Consider the following 20,985-nt stretch of genomic DNA (forward strand, 5'->3'; position numbering starts at 1 on the left):
GATAATAGACAAGTAGGTAGTAAAACTTAATAAGTATCAATGTTATTTTTTTGTATAAAAATCTTCTATTAATTATGAAAGACTATAAATGAAAAAAATCAAAGTGCATAAAAAATAAATAAATAAATAAATAAATAATATAGAAATATCTATGAAAGAGTTACAAATATTTTTTAGTAAAAATTATTATAAAAAACTAAAAATTAATATTCAAAAAGGATTAGTTATGGATTTGAATCAAAATCAAATCTTGAGTCACAAAACTATATACCTACTATAATTTTGGAATTCTATTGCTAATTAAAAAATATAATTAATAAGAAATCTTTGGAAAGATTGTTTAGGCATTAGTTTCAAGTGATTTGAATATATATTGAGTTTTTTAGGTCTTTTCAAAGTAAAAGTTATACTTAGTAGTTTTGGATTTTAAGAAATAAAAAGAAATTTATAACTTTAAGGATTATGTGAGTATTGTAATAAATTTATAAACTAAATTTTGTGAATTTGTCATTGTACTTGTCTTAAATGTGTTTGAAAAATTTGACATTAATTAAATAGTTAGATTGAAGCATATGAAATTTTTATTGGATTGAGATCTTTGACATTTAAAATTTAGGATTAATAAAGGTTTTTTCAATTCTAAAAAAATTGCTGGTTTTATTGAAGCAAAATTTGGTGAGAATACTTTTGACTTAGGTATCTTTGTCAATCTTCAAAGCAATTGAATGGTTTAACAAGGAAATGTTTTTGCTGAAATATCAACATCTAGGTTGGAGAAAGAGGGCAGCCAACATCTAAGAGTTTTAGGAGTTTTTTCTCTCAATTCATAAATTAGATTTTCATCAAATTTTGTATGCCTATCATTTACTTGTGGATTGAAATGTGAGTGAAATTTTAATTGAGATCAATAGTTTAATTAACAGTTTGTGAGATTTTAAAACAATTATAAGAATTGGTTTGGATTTACTTGGAATTTTCTTAGATTTGTTTAGGATTTTTTCACGATTTCATAAAATCTTGAAACCAATCCAACTAAGAAGCTAAGTAGTAACAATTCTTTGGGAATTCAATATATAGAGACCCTTTTGGATTCAAATTGGTAGATAAGGGCATCAATCCAAAGTATAAAAAGTGTGAGAATTATAACCATGTTGCTATATATAATGTTTGTATATGCCATGTTCCTAAAACTTTTTTAATAATTGTATAAAATTCAATAGATTGCAATAAGAGAGGTGATGGATTTAACAATTAATATTTGCATTTGATAAGAAAAGAAAGTCTTTATTTACTTTTATGTGAATATTAGGAGGTGATGTTTCATTAAAACAATAATGACACTCTACTAACACATTCCTTAAGTAAAAAAGAATGCTATATACATAATATATTAATCTTTTAATATATATATATATATATATATACATAGCATTCTTTTATATATACATATATATATATTAAAAGATTAATATGATAAATAAAAGGTCAATAATGTTTTTATTATTTTTAAATATACATATTAAATTGTTAATAAATGAAATGGTATAATAGAGATTAGAAAAATATTCTCAGCCTTTTTCTGAACTGCCCTGAAGTTTCAATCAAAAAAAAAAAAAAAAAAAAAAAAAAAAAAAAACCCAAGACTTCTATTTAAAACAAACAATTACTAAACACTTTCCTTCCTTGTGTTTCATACAACCAACTATCCTTCAAACTCTCACCCTTGCAACAAATATTATTTTTTGGTAAAAGCTCAAGTAGAAAGGCTTGGTAGCATTATATCATTCTTAAGAATAATTTCTTAGATCCATCGTCGTCTCATCTGAACTAATTAGAATGAAGAGGAAAGAACTTCCACCAGGATGGGCATCCTCTTCAAGGCAGGACCCCAAGTTTGAAAGCTGAGGGTGGGGGGATAAACGCATCTTTGAAAACGCTCATCCAACATTGGAATTCTCGCCCCCCTTGAGCTCCTCCTCTTGCTCCTCCTTCTCGCAGCGGATGCGCAATTTGCAATGTGGGCTCCTCGCAGCCAACAATCCGATGTTGCTGCTGATGCACTGGTGGATCCTCCGCGTGAAGCTCTACTGCGGCCACCCGGTGAGCACTTTATCACTTGTCCATGTCCAAGACCCGGCGGATGCATAGTGCCCCGCTGGAAAAAGGCGTCGCGAGTGATATCCCTTAAGCCTACACATGTCGCGGATTGTAGGGAAAGTGGGGGCGAATACAAATTACTCCACTCGTATAGCCTTATCCAGTATAATGTGCGAGCACCGTTCTCGCAATCGCCTCATCAGCTCCTCCCATTAGACCATCGCTGAATGTGCACTCGATGTCCGGAAAATCTCCAAGGCTCGGACTGTCATTCAGCTGGGTCCGGCCTTTCCTGTAAGTGTCAGGATTTTGGATATCGTTGCATTGATGCTGTAGCATGATCAGGTGTTGAGGGCATTGGAACTAGGCCACTCGGCTGGGAAAAGGTGCAGTGTCAGTGTGGTAGCGGAATTGTTCACTGGGTGTATTCCGTCAGCGAAAGCTACTGAAGTGTCCTTGTTTGGTGTTGTGTCTGCTTCTTTAGTTGCTGTAGGTTGTGTTTTTATTGTTTTTATTGGAGGGTACCGTTTACTGGAGTTGGGTTTTTGGGATTCGGAGAATTTGCATGCGGTGACCTGCGGGCAGTTCTTCATTTGTGATGTACCTGTGGCATGTGAAGGATCTTGCGCGGGTTACATTTCGATTCCGAGTGTCGTCTTCTTCATCTGCTCGAAATTGTGAGGAGTTCAAGTGGTTTCGAAGCGCTATTGTTAGTTTTCAATTGAGCTGAAGGAAGGATTTGGACTCTGTTCATTTTCTCTTAAACGCACATCGTCATCAATATCGAATATTTTGTAAACCTGGAAGCGTTCGTCAAGGATGGGAATTCTTTTTTACATGAAATAGGGTTGGCGAACGGACGTTGTGTGGACAGCCAAGCGCAGGAGTGTGTTTAGTCACAGCTTTACGGTTTGAATATTGTTATGTAGATGAATGCCCGCCTGTAGGATTAATATCCCTTCGATCAATATTTTGCCGAGCCTTCATATGCAGGCAGGTCATGGATTTGCTGTTTAGGGTTACGACTGTAAGTCCGTTGAATTCTAGGGATCAGGGGCGCTGTTACTCTCATAAAGTCATGGCCTCTCAGATGGTCGCTATTCAGCAATTCCGATGCATATTATTACCAACGCATGCGTCGAGGTTTGTCCAGAGGATTGCAAGCAGTTCTAGCTGGATGCGAGTCTATGCAGACGCTGGTCCCTCCACTAACTATGTTTCTGGAGAAAGAACCACCTCAATCCGGAGCAGGAGTTGTAATCTACATACGGCACGGGAAGAAATTCAAGGATTAGGTATAAAAAGTTGCATGTATGATGGAGTGAGGATATCAAGCAAATGGAAATCGCAACCTAGGGGAAGGAAGCACAATAGAAATGGAGGCATTGCGAGAGCTTCTATGAGGCTGGATCCCGGTGGGGGAAAACCTGACGGAGAGAATGGGATAGGCCGTGTGGTCGTCAACTTGGCGATTGCTGGTGGTCTGACGTATTTGACCATCACTGGAAAGCTTGGTTGGTTGTTTGATGCCTTTGTTTCTCTCTGGGTAAGTTCACATTTTCTAATATTTGAAACAGTGTATACAATATTTCCAATGTACTAAAATGCAGCTTGAGAATTAGGGGGTGTTTACGAGAGCGGAAGCATAGTAGATCATCCTTCATTGATCTCAATGCACCTTCATACGCTGCTTACATGTTAATAGCTAGGAGGGTGCATCTTGTAATACATTCACACTTAATAGTAAATTCATTGGGGGTGATTTTATGAGCTACAGAAACGCTAATTGGAGTACACATGGTTGTAGTTTTACCGTTGTAAGGTTCTGATCAGGCTTTGTGTTGGTTGTTTGCGGAGCAGCTTTTCGTTGTGTTGGTGCCAATCGTGGGCTTTGTAGCCTTCTTATGGTTTGCTGACAGGGAAATTGTCAGCAGCAGTGTGAGCTTCTATCTTTATGTAAAACCTGAATTGGGATTGAAGATGTGATACTTTATTCTGCAATGGAGTGTGTTGTTAGAAATGTGAGAAGCGTGTTGTATAAGAGGCCTTTTACGACGTATATTGCATGCCTCTGAATGCTCTCCTGAAACATTTTCTCTAAATATCTTTCTCTAAACATCCCTCAAAATTCGTGATCACTTATCTTGTCTGACAAGTCCTTACTGGTTGTACGTGCAGTGCCCAAATTGCGGAAATCCTTTCCAAGTTTTGGAGTAAGTAACTCTTGCACATCACCTGCTTTTTCTGTATGTCTTTGACTTACGAGGAAGCTGGGTTGGAAGCATAAATTAGGCCCTCAAAATCACATACTTTGAACTCGACTCGAGTAATTAGAATTTTATATTTTCATCTGTTATAGCTGCGCGGAATATTACATGTCCGATTTTTGCTCCATGCTCTTCTTTTCAGATAATTTCGATTGGTAATGGAGAGTCTCTTTGAGGTTTTGAAGAGAGATCAAATTTGGGATGGTGTGTTATATATAAAGTCTTCATTAGGTTTTTTTCTTATGAAGTGGTGGCTCATTGGGGTGCAGATTTACGATGAAAGAAGAAGAAGAACAGTTTTGCCCCTATTGTAGCCAACCCTTTAAATGTATAGACTAAAACCTTTACCTTTTATTTTAGTTTGGGAGAATACCTTTTCATATATTATTGAAATGCATTAGAACTTCACATACAAAACTTCGAGGCGCATTTGATTGTTTAGGGGATAGTGTCCTTACACAGACTCGTGAGTTATTTTTTAATCATGTCCGAAACAAAGTCTGGCAGAATACTAATCATACACTTCCCATAAGACAGTGGAAGGCAAGCAATTTGTACGAGATGGGCCTCGCTTCTATGGAAAGGCTAAGGGTTTCCGAGAACCCTCAGGACAGCCAGGCTTTGGAGGGGCCTTTGGAGGTTCTGGTCAACGTAAAACATCTGCTTCCGATCCTTCCTCGGGTATTCCTCATGGCTTTTTAGCTCATTCCTTCCATGCAAATGAAAAAAAAAAAAAAAAAAATCATTTTAAAATCTGCCTAATTCTTCTGATTACTGGTGCAGATATAGATCCAGCTGGAGTTATTGTTGATATAGAAGCTGAAGTGATGGATAAAGACTGAAATCAATTTGAAAGTTGAAGATCATCACTGGAATATTACCTACGCTTTTGGAAGTCTACTGTAAGCCTCTTGTACAATATTTTAACGAATTGCAGATATTTTACAGCTTCCTGCATAGTTGGACAGTCATGGCAAAGGATACAAAGGTGTACGTTGCCTTTGTTGTGTTCTGATTTAGTATATCTCTTGAGGCTTAAAAGTAATGGTCTGTCTCTCTTTAATGTAGTTGCTGTAAATCAATCACACTTTTCTTCTACTCAAAGTGGGAACTCGTCTTATTCGATTGATCTCCACATCCACTTGTGCGCTTTGATATGTCTTTGGTGGCACTGGATCACAGCATTAAATTATGTTCTATGGTCTGGAATGTCTCTAGCGGTGCATGTGATGAAAGTTGGATCAACCGGATTATGACCATTAATGTGGTTGTGAGACTTTTAATTAGAGATGATCGCATTCATGTAAGAATGACTCAGGGGTGTAGTCATGATCATGATCAATAGAGGTGTTAAGTTTCATCATTTTTCTTGTGAAAATTTTAACAATTCTTGTTGTTACTAATGTATTTATTATTCCAAAATGGTTCTGCAACTCTCTTCTCAGTAAAGTTTTGATGCTGTAAAAATTGCTATTGCTGTTGAATATTAGTCTCTATTAAATGACTCGACTACTTTGATTGCATAGAAAACTATTTTGTTCATACAGTGCCTTCCATGTTTTCAATTATTAATATGAGTTGATATGTTTTTGTTAATTAGTTTTGTTATTTGTTATTACTATATACCTGAAATACTTAATGAATATTACAAGTAGTTTTTACATGTAAATATTGTGTAAGGCTTTTTAAATAAGTTTTAGATTTGTTTATTAGCACAATATTAATCACACTAAATTATCTTTATACATAGGGCTTTTGAGACAATATCAAAGATTAATTGTTTTGAGAATATATATATATATATATATATATATATATATATATTCTCAGAAAAGATTTAACTTTGTCATTATCTGAAGGGTGCTTGTAGTGTATGCTTCACACTAATCAATAAAACTTATCCAATGCTTTAGGTTGACATTTTTATCTAACACCAATTTATTATTGTTATGATTAGAAATAAGCTACACTTTTGAAATAGGAGCAATTATATCTATGAGCTATAAAGTTGACAATTCCAATTGCTACCATGTCTTTTATGGCATATGTTAAATCATATCAATAAATTGTTTTGTTCTTACAATTAAAAAGAAATTTTACTATATTTTAAGTAAATTTGATTTTAAGGACTACTTCCTGTATTTTAAAAGATGTTTAAATGTTTTAGAAGGTCAAGTTGGAATTTGTGCCTTCTAAGTATACTGTGACTTTTCAACCTTAAGATATTTTAGATAAAATACAATTTGGATGTTAATTATATTTATTTTAAATAACCTCAAATATAGATATTTATTGAAGATTTTGTGTGATCTTGTGATACCTGATTTCAAACAAATTATCTACAATATCAATTTTATGGATTTTTTAAAACTATAGCCTATTACAAATCAACCATAGTCATACATTTTATTGGATTTTATAACAAATCTACTAATTTCCAATTCTTACAACTCTATTCTTATGACAAGAGATTGCATAATCAAAAGAGCACATTTTATACATTTTACAATAATTGTAGGTGAAGAAACAACTTTCTTTTTTGATGATATTTATCAATATTATAGACTTTTAATTTATATTATATTAACTTTTAACATTATAAAAATCCCATATAGTATCAATTTTTTGACAATATTCTCCATGGATTTTAATAATGGAAATCAAATTTTTATTTTTGATTTGATTTGATTTTTTATAATAATAAATTTGGAAACAAATCAAATAGCAAACTTTGATAGCAATAATATGGTGGTACAAAATATATAAAATTAATTTAATCATTATATATATATATATATATATATAGTAGATTGTGTTTTAACAAGATAGAGAAAAAATATTTAAAGCATCTCAAGTTTAATTTCTGCAAACTTAAAATCTTGCAACTTTTATAGCTTTGGAATTAAAATTAAAATCTTCAAGAAAGACGTGTATCTTCTTAAAAACCTTTTTAGAAACAAATTCTACAAAAAAAATTATAATTCACAAATACTTATATTATCTGAACAAGTAGAAGTATACAAAAGTAAATAGAAATGGATCAATTACATAATAATTTTTAAAAAATATATCAAAGAAGATTTCTAAAGACAGATTTAATCCATAAATATCCATTGTGGTTATGATAACTTTTCTAAGATTTTCTTTTTCTTTTTAGCAAGTCTCTATGAAGGCACTAGTGAGGCCATCCTCAATCTTGTCAATATGTTTTTTGTATTCTAATCTTAGTTCAAGAGTCTTCAATACCCATTTATATGTATATGTATAGCATAGCTATTCTATTTTTATTTTTTTTGTAATCTACATTCTCTTGATTTATATTTATGTATAAATCGTATTTTCACAAATCTTTTTAAATTCATATCCTTAATATTATATTATGTTACTATCTATTGTAACTTTTAATCAACAACTGGACTGTCACAAAATCTAAATTCTAATCACAACCTATTAAATTAAAATTTTTCATCATTCTCTATTGAAACAAAAAAAAATCCACTATAATTATTCTTAAATATTGTTCAACGAAATACATACTAATGGACTTCTTTAACGAAACTCTTCTTCACCGAAAACGCAACTTTTTATTGTCTTATCGTAAATTTCATACCTTACAAACTCAATAACATTCACTTCCATTCATTTTACACCTCACAAGCTTGTCTTCGTGAATGCCAATCTTGTGAGTGCCAGTTCCGAATGAATAACTTCAGTCTCATCCGCAAGGGGCCTGAGACGCTCGTTTTTTTTCACTTTATTAGGTCAATCTGCTGTCATTCTAGATGTTGCAGAATGGCGTGCAATTGCTCTCTGTTTGGTCTCTCGAAAATGAGAGAGACTTCCTGTACTTGAAGAAATTCTAGAAACTATTGAACAATCAGAGCGATCGCAGAGATGTGTTCGTGAAAACAGACTGCGGTTTGCCAATCCATTGGCTTAATGGATGCTGTAGGTGTATTTTTATTTATTTATTTATTTATTTTTGTTGCAGGAATTTAGGGTTTTTTGCACTTCATTTGACTCTTTCTGAAAGACAGTGTGTCGCAGCTAATGAGCAATTTCTACACTGGAAGTCAAGGATTTTGCTTTTCGTGTAAGGAAATGTGTGCATCACCTTCTTTACTTCATTCAGGATATTTTCTGTGATTTCTATCAGGACCTGAAACGAACTTAGGATTCTCGAATCGGCTTCGTTGGCGGAGGTGACTTTGGATTTTTAGTCGCTTGACCTAATGACAAGAATCACACTGTATTTCTGGCGAGGGTCATCTGCGGATTGCAGTTGCAATTCACCGAGAGAGTTTTCTCATATGGGGTGCTTTGGATCGTGCAATTCCTGGCATTAGACTTTCAAGACTTTCAAGGTTAACTAATGGAGGAGAGATCGATGTGGAGAAGTAATCGCCCTTCTTGCAATTAAGTGGCTGCACGATGATGTTGAGGAGGTGGGTAAAAAGAACTGAAAGGTTGCTTGTTTCGTGCATGATATACCTTCTGCAGATGAAACTGATTCGCAGCCAACTCATGATTGTTTCAGAAACTCCACTGAGGAACTACTTGAGCCCTCATACACGAGTCCTTTTCGAAGTAGATGGCATATTAACTAGAACGAGGAATCTTGTAATGGCCGAGCGCTCAGTACTTGTTTCGTAGAAGCATTCTTTACGGGCTTCAAACTTTAGGCGGGGTTTTGCAGAAACCTCAGCTTTTAGTTGACAAAGGATGACCTGATTAGGGATTTGATGAGTATTATGTAAATTTTGGAACAGGTGGTTTATCAAAGAAGGCAATGTCAGTAGGAGGTCGATCACCACCGCTGCGTTGCTTCTAATTTCGAGATGGAGTCGACTGGACAAGACTTCGATGATCCCCACCGGCAAGGATGGCTGGTATGCTCCAGCAGATGTACTGCAATACCTCCATCGGAAAGGTCCTCAAGTGGATTCCTATGATTACGTGAAATTGTTGCAGAGCTGCGTGAAGGCCAAAGACCTGGCAGTAGGAAAGCAGGTACATGAACACATCCTCCGTTGTGGCGTGAAGCCCAACGTTTACATCACCAACACTCTTCTGAAGCTGTACGCACATTGTGGTAGCGTCAATGAAGCACGGCAACTCTTCGACAAATTTTCCAACAAGTCTGTTGTTTCGTGGAACGTAATGATTTCAGGTTATGCGCATCGTGGCCTTGCCCAAGAAGCCTTCAACCTCTTTACTCTCATGCAGCAAGAACGCTTGGAGCCAGACAAGTTCACCTTTGTAAGCATTCTCTCTGCTTGTTCCAGTCCTGCGGTTTTGAACTGGGGCAGAGAGATCCACGTTCGTGTCATGGAGGCTGGATTGGCAAATGATACTACGGTTGGAAACGCCCTCATTAGTATGTATGCGAAATGTGGGAGCGTACGAGACGCCCGCCGTGTCTTTGACGCCATGGCGAGTCGAGATGAGGTATCCTGGACTACATTGACCGGTGCATATGCAGAGAGCGGATATGGTGAAGAATCCCTGAAAACATATCACGCAATGCTGCAAGAAAGAGTGCGGCCTAGTAGGATCACTTATATGAATGTCTTGAGTGCGTGTGGCAGCCTTGCAGCTTTAGAAAAAGGCAAACAGATCCACGCTCACATCGTCGAGTCTGAGTACCATTCCGATGTGCGAGTTAGCACTGCTCTTACGAAGATGTATATGAAATGTGGTGCTTTCAAGGATGCTCGTGAAGTATTCGAGTGCCTTTCGTATCGAGATGTGATTGCGTGGAACACAATGATCAGGGGTTTTGTTGACAGTGGTCAATTGGAAGAGGCGCACGGCACGTTCCATAGGATGCTGGAAGAAGGTGTAGCGCCTGATAGGGCAACATACACGACCGTTCTCAGTGCTTGTGCGCGGCCTGGGGGGTTGGCACGGGGTAAGGAGATTCACGCGCGTGCTGCGAAAGACGGGCTTGTGTCAGATGTGAGATTTGGGAATGCTCTTATTAACATGTACTCTAAAGCGGGAAGTATGAAGGACGCCCGCCAAGTTTTTGACAGAATGCCGAAGCGAGATGTTGTGAGTTGGACCACATTGCTTGGACGATACGCTGACTGTGACCAAGTGGTGGAGTCCTTTACGACCTTCAAGCAAATGCTGCAACAAGGTGTGAAGGCAAACAAAATCACGTACATGTGTGTTCTTAAGGCATGTTCGAATCCAGTGGCTTTGAAATGGGGCAAGGAGATTCACGCGGAAGTTGTAAAAGCTGGATTACTAGCCGACTTAGCAGTGACAAATGCCTTGATGAGCATGTATTTTAAGTGCGGTAGCGTAGAGGATGCAATCAGGGTTTTTGAGGGCATGAGTATGAGAGATGTTGTTACGTGGAATACATTGATTGGAGGTCTTGGACAAAATGGTAGAGGCCTAGAGGCCTTACAAAGATATGAGGTGATGAAGTCGGAAGGGATGAGACCAAACGCAGCTACGTTTGTGAATGTCCTGTCTGCCTGCCGTGTTTGCAATCTAGTGGAGGAAGGTCGTCGTCAATTCGCGTTCATGAGCAAGGATTATGGAATCGTCCCAACTGAGAAGCACTACGCGTGCATGGTGGACATTCTCGCCCGTGCAGGGCATCTGAGGGAAGCAGAGGACGTAATTCTGACCATACCTCTTAAACCAAGTGCTGCAATGTGGGGAGCTTTGCTTGCAGCTTGCCGAATCCATTGTAATGTTGAGATTGGGGAGCGAGCTGCAGAGCACTGTCTGAAGCTTGAGCCCCAAAACGCCGGGTTATACGTGTCTCTCTCAGCCATCTATGCCGCTGCTGGCATGTGGCGTGATGTGGCCAAACTTAGGAAATTCATGAAAGAGAGAGGCGTGAAGAAGGAGCCTGGTCGCAGCTGGATTGAGATTGCAGGTGAAGTACATTCTTTTGTGGCGAGAGATCAATCACATCCAAGAACTCAAGAGATATATGCAGAGCTGGAGACCTTGAAGAAGCAGATGAAAAGCTTGGGATATGTGCCTGACACTCGGTTTGTCATGCACGATTTAGATGACGAAGGCAAGGAACGAGCTGTTTGTCATCACAGTGAGAAACTTGCGATTGCGTATGGACTCATCAGTACGCCTCCTGGAACTCCAATTCGCATCTCCAAGAATCTTCGAGTGTGTACCGACTGTCACACTGCTACGAAGTTTATCTCGAAAATTACCAAGCGTGAGATCATTGCTAGAGATGCTCATCGGTTCCATCACTTCAAGAATGGTGAGTGCTCTTGCGGTGATTACTGGTAATAACGTTCCACAAAATTAATGCACAGAGCGTTCAAAGATTTTTAACTTCCATTCTATGTTCTCATCTTTATATTAACATTTTCATCTTTTTGCTTCCCATTTACAGACTTAGAATTTTAGTTCTTTGTAGATAAATCATTACAATTCGCATATAATGAACGTGCGGTGTCGGGCTCGTTAGGACCGTGCCTCAGTCGCGGTCGATCTCGAATCGCGTGTTGTCCCTCCCCCCCCCCCAGAAATCATACAAAATCATATGTACCACACGGCAGTAGGTTTCTGCCTACAACCTCTTACTTGTGTTACGGCTGCGTCCGGAAACTAGAAGTGCTCCTCGTCCTCACTAACCTCTGCCTGGCGTTCAAGGCTGCGATATTTTGTTGATCAGATTGACTGACATGCGTGACTTTTACCCCTGAGCTTAATCAAGCTGAGACCTTAAGATCAGGAAGAGTTCTCTGAAAAGGTGCTCTGATCTATTCATCAGTGTCCTTAACCTGAAACGCTCCACCAACACTGATGACGAATACGTCATGGTGAGGCTGAGCTCCAAACCCATTCTCCATTTTATTGCTGAATCTCTTGACCTCGAGCTTCGTTGTGCACAATTACTGTCAAGGTGACGGAATCCTTGTGTCAGCTCACCCCAAGTATCACAGCTGCTGAACATGAGCACTTGGTCATAGTGAAAAGTGTCCGTGAGTGATAAATCATGCTCCCGATTGAAATTCAGACTGCATCAAGCTGTGCACTTTAGTCAGACGTGCATGAAGAGACAACGTGAAAACAAATGAAATGCAGGGGGAAACAATTTGCCTAACTATTTAACACTTAAAAAGATTTGCCTAACTATTTAACACTTTGTCGATTTCATCAAAAACGAAAAACTACTAATCAAGGATTCACATTGCAGATTCCACCACAAAACTCATGCTCAACAGAAACATTCAAAAACTTGGTTCTGATCTTAACACTAATTTTTATTTTTTCCAAAATTTTCTCTAAGCAAGTTTATTGTATCAAATACAACTAAATCTATTGTTGTAGGGTTGGGTTTATTTGTTTTCTTTGTGGCACTAATTTTCACTTCATGTTGCATTAGATTTTGATGTATTTATCTCCATAAAAAACTGGAGCTATTGTTTAAACTTAGGACTAAAACCAAATTTAGGCTCTAACCTTCTGTACACACAATGGTTTCTAACTCTTATTTTTTGTTTTAAGGTTCCAAACCTAATACTCAACACAAGAATTTTGTGCTCCCCACAATCTTTAACCTTCTGAGATGAACATGTACTTGGTGACATTAGTTTACAAGATACAAGAATAGTTGTCATCCTACCAAAAACTACTAGGCCCTATTGATACTCCTATTTACACTTCCAATGACAATCTATTATTTCTATATTACAACTTCAAATAAAATTAATAAATGGCTCCCAAAACGAACTTTTTAAAAACTGTTTATCTAAATAGTTTTGAGAGAATTGAGTTCCCCACTCCCCCAAAAGACCTCTTTTATTATGATTATTATTATTATTTTAGGCACATTATGCTCACCTTACACACAATGTTCATACGTTTTCCACTGGTCATGTTTCCCACCTTTCAAAATCCCCTATTCAACTACAAAAAAAATGGATGATACACGTGGATGAAGTTAGGTTTTTATTTATTTTATTTTCTTCCGTCACCTAACTCCACAAAGTGAAGATAAATCCCACGTCCCCATCTCTTCCCCCCCAATTCAGGCGAATGAAAAATCAACAAAAAAATCCACGCAAATACTCTCCACGCAGCCCAAAAGCACACCCCATGCTTTAATGGTGGGCCGGAGACCAAGCACCTGGACCCGGCCCGGCTCGGCCCAACCCACCCACCCTACCACCGTGTAGATGAATAAGCGAATATATGGATGGATGAAAAGGAGGAACGCGGCCTGCCCCGCAGCGAAGAACAAGGCCAGAAAGCGAGAGCAGCAGGGGAGTTGCAGAGCAGGGTCGGAGTGGAGCTCGCCGAATGAACGCCAGATGTTGCGAATCCCGTCGAGTCCACCGCAATCGTGTTCTTCTCTGATTCGTATGCATGCATTGCTGTTAACCCATCAAGCAAGCGCATCAATAATAACCCCCCAGATGATGGTGATACTGCTCCTATCATAAAGCTGATCACCGCAGTCTCACTGGTTCGTATCCCTCTCGCCGTACCCACCCAGTAGTTTTGCGGCCCTTTTGCTTACACATTGTTGTTCCACCTGTGATCCTCTGTCTGTGCTTCGATTGATGCTCTTGTTGGAGTGTGTGTTGTAGAGGTAAAATTTCTGCTCTTGGACTCGGAATTGGGTTTTGTGATGGGTCGCTCCGTTTGTTTGGATCGTGTGGGTTGTGGGTTTGATCGCGATTTGCGATTTGCGATTTGCGTTTTTTTTTTTTTCTTTCTTTCTTTCTTTGTTTGCTTCGTGCAGTTTGTGTTGCTGCTTTGGGGTTGACCATTGCGGATGCGAAGACTTCGGGGTGTGAAGTGTTATTGTGTTTTTCGGTTTTCGCTATGGATTCCTTGTGTCGGAGTGTTTGTTTTTATTTCTACCTTTCTTCGGGGGTTGACTAAGTGATAAGCGAGGTGTGGATCTTCGGGTTTTGGTAGCTTGTCAGCTGTATTTGGGTGGGGATTGTGATTCTTTGAGTCGGACAATGTGTGGTCAGTCTTGTTGTGGGCGTTGGAGTCAGTTGGGGTACCACCTTTAGCACCTTGTTTATTGAGTTGGCAGGTCGTACGTCTTTCACTCACTTCAAGAAGTTGAAAGATAATTAGCTGCCTCTATCGGGCCATGAATTTTGAACCCTGTTTGTGGATAATTGAGAGCAATGTTCCGGGGGCGCGTGTTAGGTTGTTGTCCTGTGATCCGTTCTCGTGGCATGCTGTGTTTGCTTTTTCTATCCGCCACCGTACTCAGTTCAGTGTGCGATGGAAGACGTAGAATTATACACGGTTTGATCTTTTTGAGGGTATATTGTCTCACGAGAAAGCTGTGGTCAGTTCACTAGACCTCAGTCTCAATCAAGACTATTTAATCCTTTGATTATTATTTTTGTTTTTTAGTTGACATCGTTATTCCTTTTTCGTTCCTGCTGTGCTTTTCAGGTATGTCAGTACATGACCGAAATTCCGATTCATTATTGTACTTTATTATATCTTAGATGTATTTATTTCTGAAATAAGTAGACTTTTGGTCCAAGCATTTTCGCAAATCCTGGAACACAATTTTCAGGATAACGTAATTGACCAATATGGTCTAGGTCTTCCTAGCTTCACATGTGTGCGCTCTTCAATCGGGGAGATTTGTTGCTTCCGCAATTGATGACTTAAGGAATTCATATTGCTTCTCCTTATTTTATGTGATTTTACTTATATCCACACTCCAATTCCTAATACGAAGTCCTGCGGAAAATAACGTCTCCTGTGGAAATTCCCATGATTCTCTTTGTCTTTGTCTTGAGGATTGCTAATAGCTCTTGTGACGCCCCTGTGTGTATGTGTGTGTGTGTGTGTGTGTGTGTGTGTGTTTTGGTTAAATTAAAAATTTAAATTTCCTGATCGGCAAAACAGATGTATTAATCGCACTTTATTCTACTGTGACTTGGAATTTTGTGATTGTTTCATTGAGTGCAAGCGAATGAGGTTCGAATGAGGGACTATGGCTTTTATCAAATGCTCAAGGGGTTTAGGGTCTGGCTTTGTGCACTATGAATTCGTAGAAAAAAATAGAGATTCTGGAAAGTCAGGATGAGCGGCAGACTCCCGACAGTATGGAGCGGGCCTGTCTAGTTTGCCATTTGCCAAGTTTGTTGACTTGAAATAAATCTATAATTTCACATTATGGAGAATATTGTAGTTTAATGTTCTAGTTGTTTTGTCAACACTTCCATATAACAAGAGGGGCTTGGTTAGGAGCGTATTTGGAGAATGATGAATAGTGTATGTCCTTTTTCAAATGTTTTCATTTCTATACTGTTGTTGGTGGTATTAGGTATATGAGTACATAATGCCTAACAACCATCTCGCATTTCTTAGTTAATTCATGCTCCTGATGTGTTTTATTCTTCTCTAATTCTGTTTCTCATGGCTGCATTCACTCACAATGTTGCTTTAATGGATAGGTGCGGGTATATCTTATATCAAGGCTTCTTCTACTGCTTTCAAGGCTTCTTCTGAATGGCAGCCGCGGAGGTATCGGAGCTACCCCCTCTCGAAGAATTGACTAACCCAGATGGGATAGTTGCTCTCCCTCCTGCGCAAAATAGCATGCTGCCGCTGGGAAACAATGTATTGACTGCTACTCTTACAGTTGGACTCCTTGTGCCTTTCATCCTCTCTCTGGTGATGTCAAAAGCAAAAAGGAAACCGAAGGTGCGAGCTGTTGAATGTGATGTGGGAGGAGAGCCCGGGCTTGCGAAGCGCAACCAGAGGTTTCTTAGGTTGGTGGAAACACCTTGGGAAGGTGCCGACACTTTGGCTGCTTTATTCGAGCAATGCTGTCATCGTTATGCAGACAAAAAATTCCTTGGAACACGCCAACTCATTAAGAAGGAATTTGAATCCAGTGGCGACGGGCGGTCATTTGAGAAGCTTACGCTCGGCAAATATGTCTGGATAACGTACTCACAGGCTCTAACTCGAGTAGAAAACTTTGCGTCAGGTCTTGTGGCACTTGGTCATAAGAAAGGGGAAAGGGTCGCTATGTTTGCTGAAACTCGAGCTGAATGGCTTCTTGGTGCTGAGGTAAGGCTGTTGTGCGATTTGGCTGCGTACTTACTGTTGTCGAATCATAGCAATGGATAATCGTCAATACTCTCCTTTTTTTATGTTGCAGCAAGTACAGTTCAAAAGAATTGAAAATCTGTTCAGTGACACTTCAATTTTTAAGATTCTAGTTCTGATCTTATTGCATTGGTTGGACGTTTGTTCAGGCATGCTTTCGGCAAAACTTTCAAGTTGTCACAGTCTATGCTTCATTGGGATTAGATGCTCTTGCGCACTGTTTGAACGAGGTATGTGTGGAGTTTTGAAGATCAATTATGTTTTCTTTTTTAATTTTGTCTAAAAGCCCTCATGTCTAAATTTACTGCTGAAGTCATGACTGTTAGGATCCTTCAGAAGTTTTTGAATTTCAAGTTTTTGCCTATATAACAGTTTTATGAATGAACTGGGATGGTTTGTACATTCTTCGAAAGTGAAAAGATAAATGGTTGCAGACCGAAGCTGTCACCGTTATCTGTGACGACAAGCAATTGAAGAAGCTTATATCCATGAGCGACCAGTTTGAGACTGTTAAGCGTGTTGTGTACATGGACGCCATTGGGGACGATTCACCACCGTCATTATCAGACGTATCCAACTGGACAGTTGAAAGCTTCTCGTCTGTGGAAAAGAAAGGGCAGGAATCGAAGATACCTGCTGACATGCCAAAACCTAAGGATGTTGCTGTAATTATGTACACTAGTGGAAGTACGGGAATGCCGAAGGTAAAGTCCACATGACTTTGAATGTGTAACTAGTTATTGTCAAAGTGGATAGGTTCAAATTCAACTCCTGACCTGTCTTTATTGCGCTAGATGTTTTCGCTTCTATTGTTCATAACTTTGAAGTGAAATTGAACTACATATTTGTTTAGCTTATTACACATGACTTGTGCCAATTGTAACCATTTTAGAATGTATTCCAACTCCGCGGTTGGATTTGAATGTGAGCAAGTTTACTGATCTGTAGCTTACATTGGTATTCACATTGGTTGTCATGATTCTTATGTTCATTCACTTCGGTATCACGTATTTTCTAAAAGTCCTATTGTACTGAATGATGTTGTAATGACAGGGAGTGATGATGTCGCATGGAAACCTCGTTGCGACTGTAGCCGGAGTCTCGACGGTGATTCCTGCTTTGTCGAGCAACGATTGTTACTTGGCGTACTTGCCTCTCGCTCATGTGCTAGAACTTGCTGCTGAGGTACAGTTTTTGAGCCAATGGTGTCTATACTTCTAGTGTTTATGTATTGATTATTCAAGATTTCTCAATTCTAAAAAACAGTGTTTTCTTTTCAGTTAACAATGATTGGAACTGGAGCGTCCATCGGTTATGGTTCACCCCATACTCTAATTGATACTTCAAATAAGATCAAGAAAGGTACCAAAGGAGATGCACCTGAGTTGGGACCCACTTTAATGACTGCTGTCCCCGCGATTCTTGACAAAGTACGGGATGGGGTTCTGAAAAAGGTACATGCCATGGCCTAAATTATAATCTTGGTACTATTTACTAGAACCCTCCCAAAAAAATTTAACTCAGAAGTCGTTATTTTTTTATTTTTTTTATTTTTATTGAGAGTAGATTCTTTTTTGATGTTGCAAAGACATCTTTAATGTATGAGCATCACACACACACACACACACCAATATATATATATATATATATATATATATATCTATATTTGCGTGCGTGTATATATATATATATATATATCTATATTTGCGTGCGTGTATATATATATATATATATATCTATATTTGCGTGCGTGTGTTTTGTTTAACGTGATTATGGTTCGGAGGTATTTGTTCTGTTTAAAATACGAGTTTTCAGAGCTAGTATCAAGATGTCATTTCTTGCAATTCGCAAATTGAATCGAAGAGTCCTTGTATTGACGCGTGATAATGGCATATGGATAAAGGTGGACGGTGCAGGTGGCGCTGTGAAGACTCTTTTTGATATTGCTTACAAGCGCAGAGTTATGGCTATTGAAGGAAACTGGTTTGGAGCATGGGGTGCAGAGAAGGTGCTCTGGGACACTTTGGTTTTTAAGAAGATCAGAGCTCTTTTTGGCGGGAGCGTTAGGGGAATGCTCTCTGGAGGTGCTCCACTATCTCCGGATACTCAGCGTTTCATCAATGTCTGCTTCGGGTAATAGTTTTCACTCCTTGGCCAGCTCAAGTCTCGATCATATTTTGACATAAGTGTTTTATTTGAAATATACAGCTTGTGCGTTGGTTTTTTGATGCAGTCTTGATCTATTTTTTAGCTTTGTTTTTGTTTTTGCTTTTATGGGTGGGTATAGTCTGTATATGTCAGTGTGTACTTGTAGAGTAAATGTATTTTTTAGCTAAGAATTGAAGTAAATTCACACTAAATTACTTCATTTAAATTGTGGTAAATTTATTAATGTGATTTTTATTATTCAAATTGGCTTGTGAGCGAGTAAGCAGCTCACTAAGAGTTCTATTTTGGGCGATCTTCAGGTCCAAATTTAGAAGCAGTGTGGAATAATTATGATGTGAAGCTGTAAATATCAAAAATAAACATCTATGTCTGTATTGCTAATGGTCGACTCAAATATGTTCATGTCACATTGTTGGTGCTATCAGTAGAATTTGACCAAGACATTATCCGAGACTTTTTTTCATACAGTGAATGGTTTCTTTTTACAATTTTCATTATAGTAAGGATATCAGTCTTAGCTTCCCTTACTATGCATGTGTTGATATGGACTTTTGACGAGTTGATGTGTTCATCTTAAGTTGACGAAGTGAGTAATTTTTCAACAGAGCTCCGATTGGCCAGGGTTATGGCTTGACCGAGACTTGTGCTGGTGCGACGTTTAGTGAATGGGATGACACTTCTGTTGGACGTGTTGGACCTCCTGTACCGCACTGCTATGTCAAGGTGCATTTTTATAAAATTTTAACTTTCGAGCCTTAGGAGTCTTGAATTTATTATTACTATTATGATTATTATTACTATGCGGGGAACAGTTACAGTGAACGTGAAAAATACTCTACTGTAGACACTTGTGCGATATGCTTTCTTGTTTCCGACTATTGTAAATTTAATAATTTCGTGCATTGTTCATTTGAGATTTAAGTTCAATGTTGACTTTGCAGCTCGTAAACTGGGAGGAGGGCAACTACAAGACCACAGATGATCCACCAAGGGGGGAGATCGTGATTGGTGGACCTAGTGTAACATTGGGGTACTTCAAGAATCAAGAAAAGACAGACCAAGACTTTAAGGTGTTTTTTTTATTCCAAATGTTTATTTCACTAAAGGTTCTAGTTCGTTGACACGCGGCGATTTATTACTCTCAAATAAAATCATTTTAAGACGAACGTGGATGAAGTTTCTACTGTTCTCTACAGTTATGTTGGATAGTTATGTCATAACAGTTCTTTGTCTTGGCCTTGTTGAAGGTGGATGAAAGGGACACGCGATGGTTCTACACAGGCGACATTGGACAGTTTCACGAGGATGGTTGTGTTGAGATCATTGACCGCAAGAAAGACATCGTAAAATTGCAAGCTGGTGAATATGTGTCACTTGGCAAGGTATGCCTGCAGATATCTTTTACAATCTCCATTGTCTTAACTCCGCCCTCCTACCAAATGCGATACGCATCATTTTTCCAGCATTTTGTTTGGCAATAGGGAAGCCTAATCTTTTGTTTCAAACGTATTGCAGGTGGAGTCAGTGCTTTCAGGCTCTCAATACGTAGATAACGTTATGATTCATGCCGATCCATTCCATAGCAACTGTGTTGCATTAGTAGTGGCAAACCAAGCTGCGCTCGAAGCTTGGGCTAAGAAAGCAAGTGTTGATCACTCCGATTTTGGCAACTTGTGTTCAAAACCAGAAGCATGCAAAGAAGTCCTCTCCTCATTAAACCAGGTAAGCAACTCAATTTTTCTTGCTACTTATTTATTGAATAGAAATCGTGTATGTTTCTTTACTGGGGTGTGCAGCAAAACTCTTGAACACGTTTTAAAATAGTATTGGACTCATCATCTCCATCACTGTTTTGGCAGGTGGCCAAAAATGGAAAGCTGGAAAGGTTTGAGATTCCAACGAAGATAAAGCTGCTCTCGGAGCCTTGGACTCCTGAAAGTGGTCTGGTCACTGCAGCAATGAAGCTCAAAAGAGAGGCAGTAAGGAAGGCTTTCGCGGACGATTTGAAGGCCTTGTACTCTTAAATAATCACAGATGGCCATGGTGCCGTCTTGATCAGAAGGATCTGACTCTTGGACCGGTTAAGATGTGGACAATGGTGTGTTCGCGTGAAGTTTTGAGTGATGCTACTTGAGGTAGCTTGACATGTTTAACTTGTCCTGGTTTCTGCTGCCAAATGTGGTAATTACCCAGCAACTTGTGGCTGTGAGTTACTGAAAACAGTTGACTCTTCAGCCTGTGTTCATAGTTTCAGCTGCATTTTTCAAGGTCTTGGGCAGTATAATTGAAATAATTAAATATGTACTCTCGTTATCTAAAAAGTTTGCGATCTGAATTCAGGTTTGGCAACGAACAA

At 38.6% G+C, this 20,985-nt stretch overlaps 3 protein-coding genes across 8 annotated transcripts; all 3 read left to right on the plus strand.

The window, feature by feature from the left end:
• Positions 1–2,271: 2,271 nt before the first annotated feature.
• Positions 2,272–5,493, plus strand: LOC112282864 (uncharacterized). Of its 2 annotated transcripts, none has more exons than XM_090250328.1 (7): positions 2,272–2,483; positions 2,717–3,643; positions 3,958–4,035; positions 4,276–4,310; positions 4,634–4,692; positions 4,902–5,045; positions 5,148–5,493. In XM_090250328.1, exons 2-7 carry the CDS (start codon positions 3,098–3,100, stop codon positions 5,204–5,206), a joined length of 921 nt encoding a protein of 306 aa, XP_090106454.1. In that variant the 5' UTR covers positions 2,272–2,483; positions 2,717–3,097; the 3' UTR covers positions 5,207–5,493. The 2 variants fall into 2 exon arrangements, with proteins under 2 accessions (XP_090106454.1, XP_024376749.1); XM_024520981.3 differs by having other exon boundaries at positions 2,272–2,391.
• Positions 5,494–8,004: 2,511 nt separating this feature from the next.
• LOC112282955 (pentatricopeptide repeat-containing protein At1g11290, chloroplastic) lies at positions 8,005–11,931 on the plus strand. Of its 4 annotated transcripts, XM_090250331.1 has the most exons (4): positions 8,009–8,312; positions 8,521–8,809; positions 9,134–9,374; positions 9,535–11,931. In XM_090250331.1, exon 4 carries the CDS (start codon positions 9,585–9,587, stop codon positions 11,640–11,642), a length of 2,058 nt encoding a protein of 685 aa, XP_090106457.1. In that variant the 5' UTR covers positions 8,009–8,312; positions 8,521–8,809; positions 9,134–9,374; positions 9,535–9,584; the 3' UTR covers positions 11,643–11,931. The 4 variants fall into 4 exon arrangements, with proteins under 4 accessions (XP_090106456.1, XP_090106455.1, XP_090106457.1 ...); XM_090250330.1 differs by having other exon boundaries at positions 8,005–8,316; positions 9,134–11,931; XM_090250329.1 differs by having other exon boundaries at positions 8,005–8,312; positions 9,134–11,931.
• Positions 11,932–13,623: 1,692 nt separating this feature from the next.
• LOC112282782 (long chain acyl-CoA synthetase 9, chloroplastic) lies at positions 13,624–20,985 on the plus strand. 2 transcript variants are annotated; one of them, XM_024520851.3, is made up of 12 exons: positions 13,624–13,827; positions 15,800–16,421; positions 16,610–16,690; positions 16,895–17,164; positions 17,514–17,645; positions 17,741–17,914; positions 18,364–18,593; positions 19,235–19,352; positions 19,571–19,699; positions 19,877–20,011; positions 20,145–20,351; positions 20,489–20,985. In XM_024520851.3, the coding sequence occupies exons 2-12, from the start codon at positions 15,855–15,857 to the stop codon at positions 20,651–20,653; spliced, it is 2,208 nt and encodes a 735-aa protein (XP_024376619.1). In that variant the 5' UTR covers positions 13,624–13,827; positions 15,800–15,854; the 3' UTR covers positions 20,654–20,985. The 2 variants fall into 2 exon arrangements, with proteins under 2 accessions (XP_024376619.1, XP_024376620.1); XM_024520852.3 differs by lacking the exon at positions 13,624–13,827 and adding an exon at positions 13,845–13,953.

The sequence above is a fragment of the Physcomitrium patens genome, chromosome 5 (assembly GCF_059467195.1).
Source record: "Physcomitrium patens ecotype Gransden chromosome 5, ASM5946719v1, whole genome shotgun sequence".
In the NCBI taxonomy this organism is placed as follows: Eukaryota; Viridiplantae; Streptophyta; class Bryopsida; order Funariales; family Funariaceae; genus Physcomitrium; species Physcomitrium patens.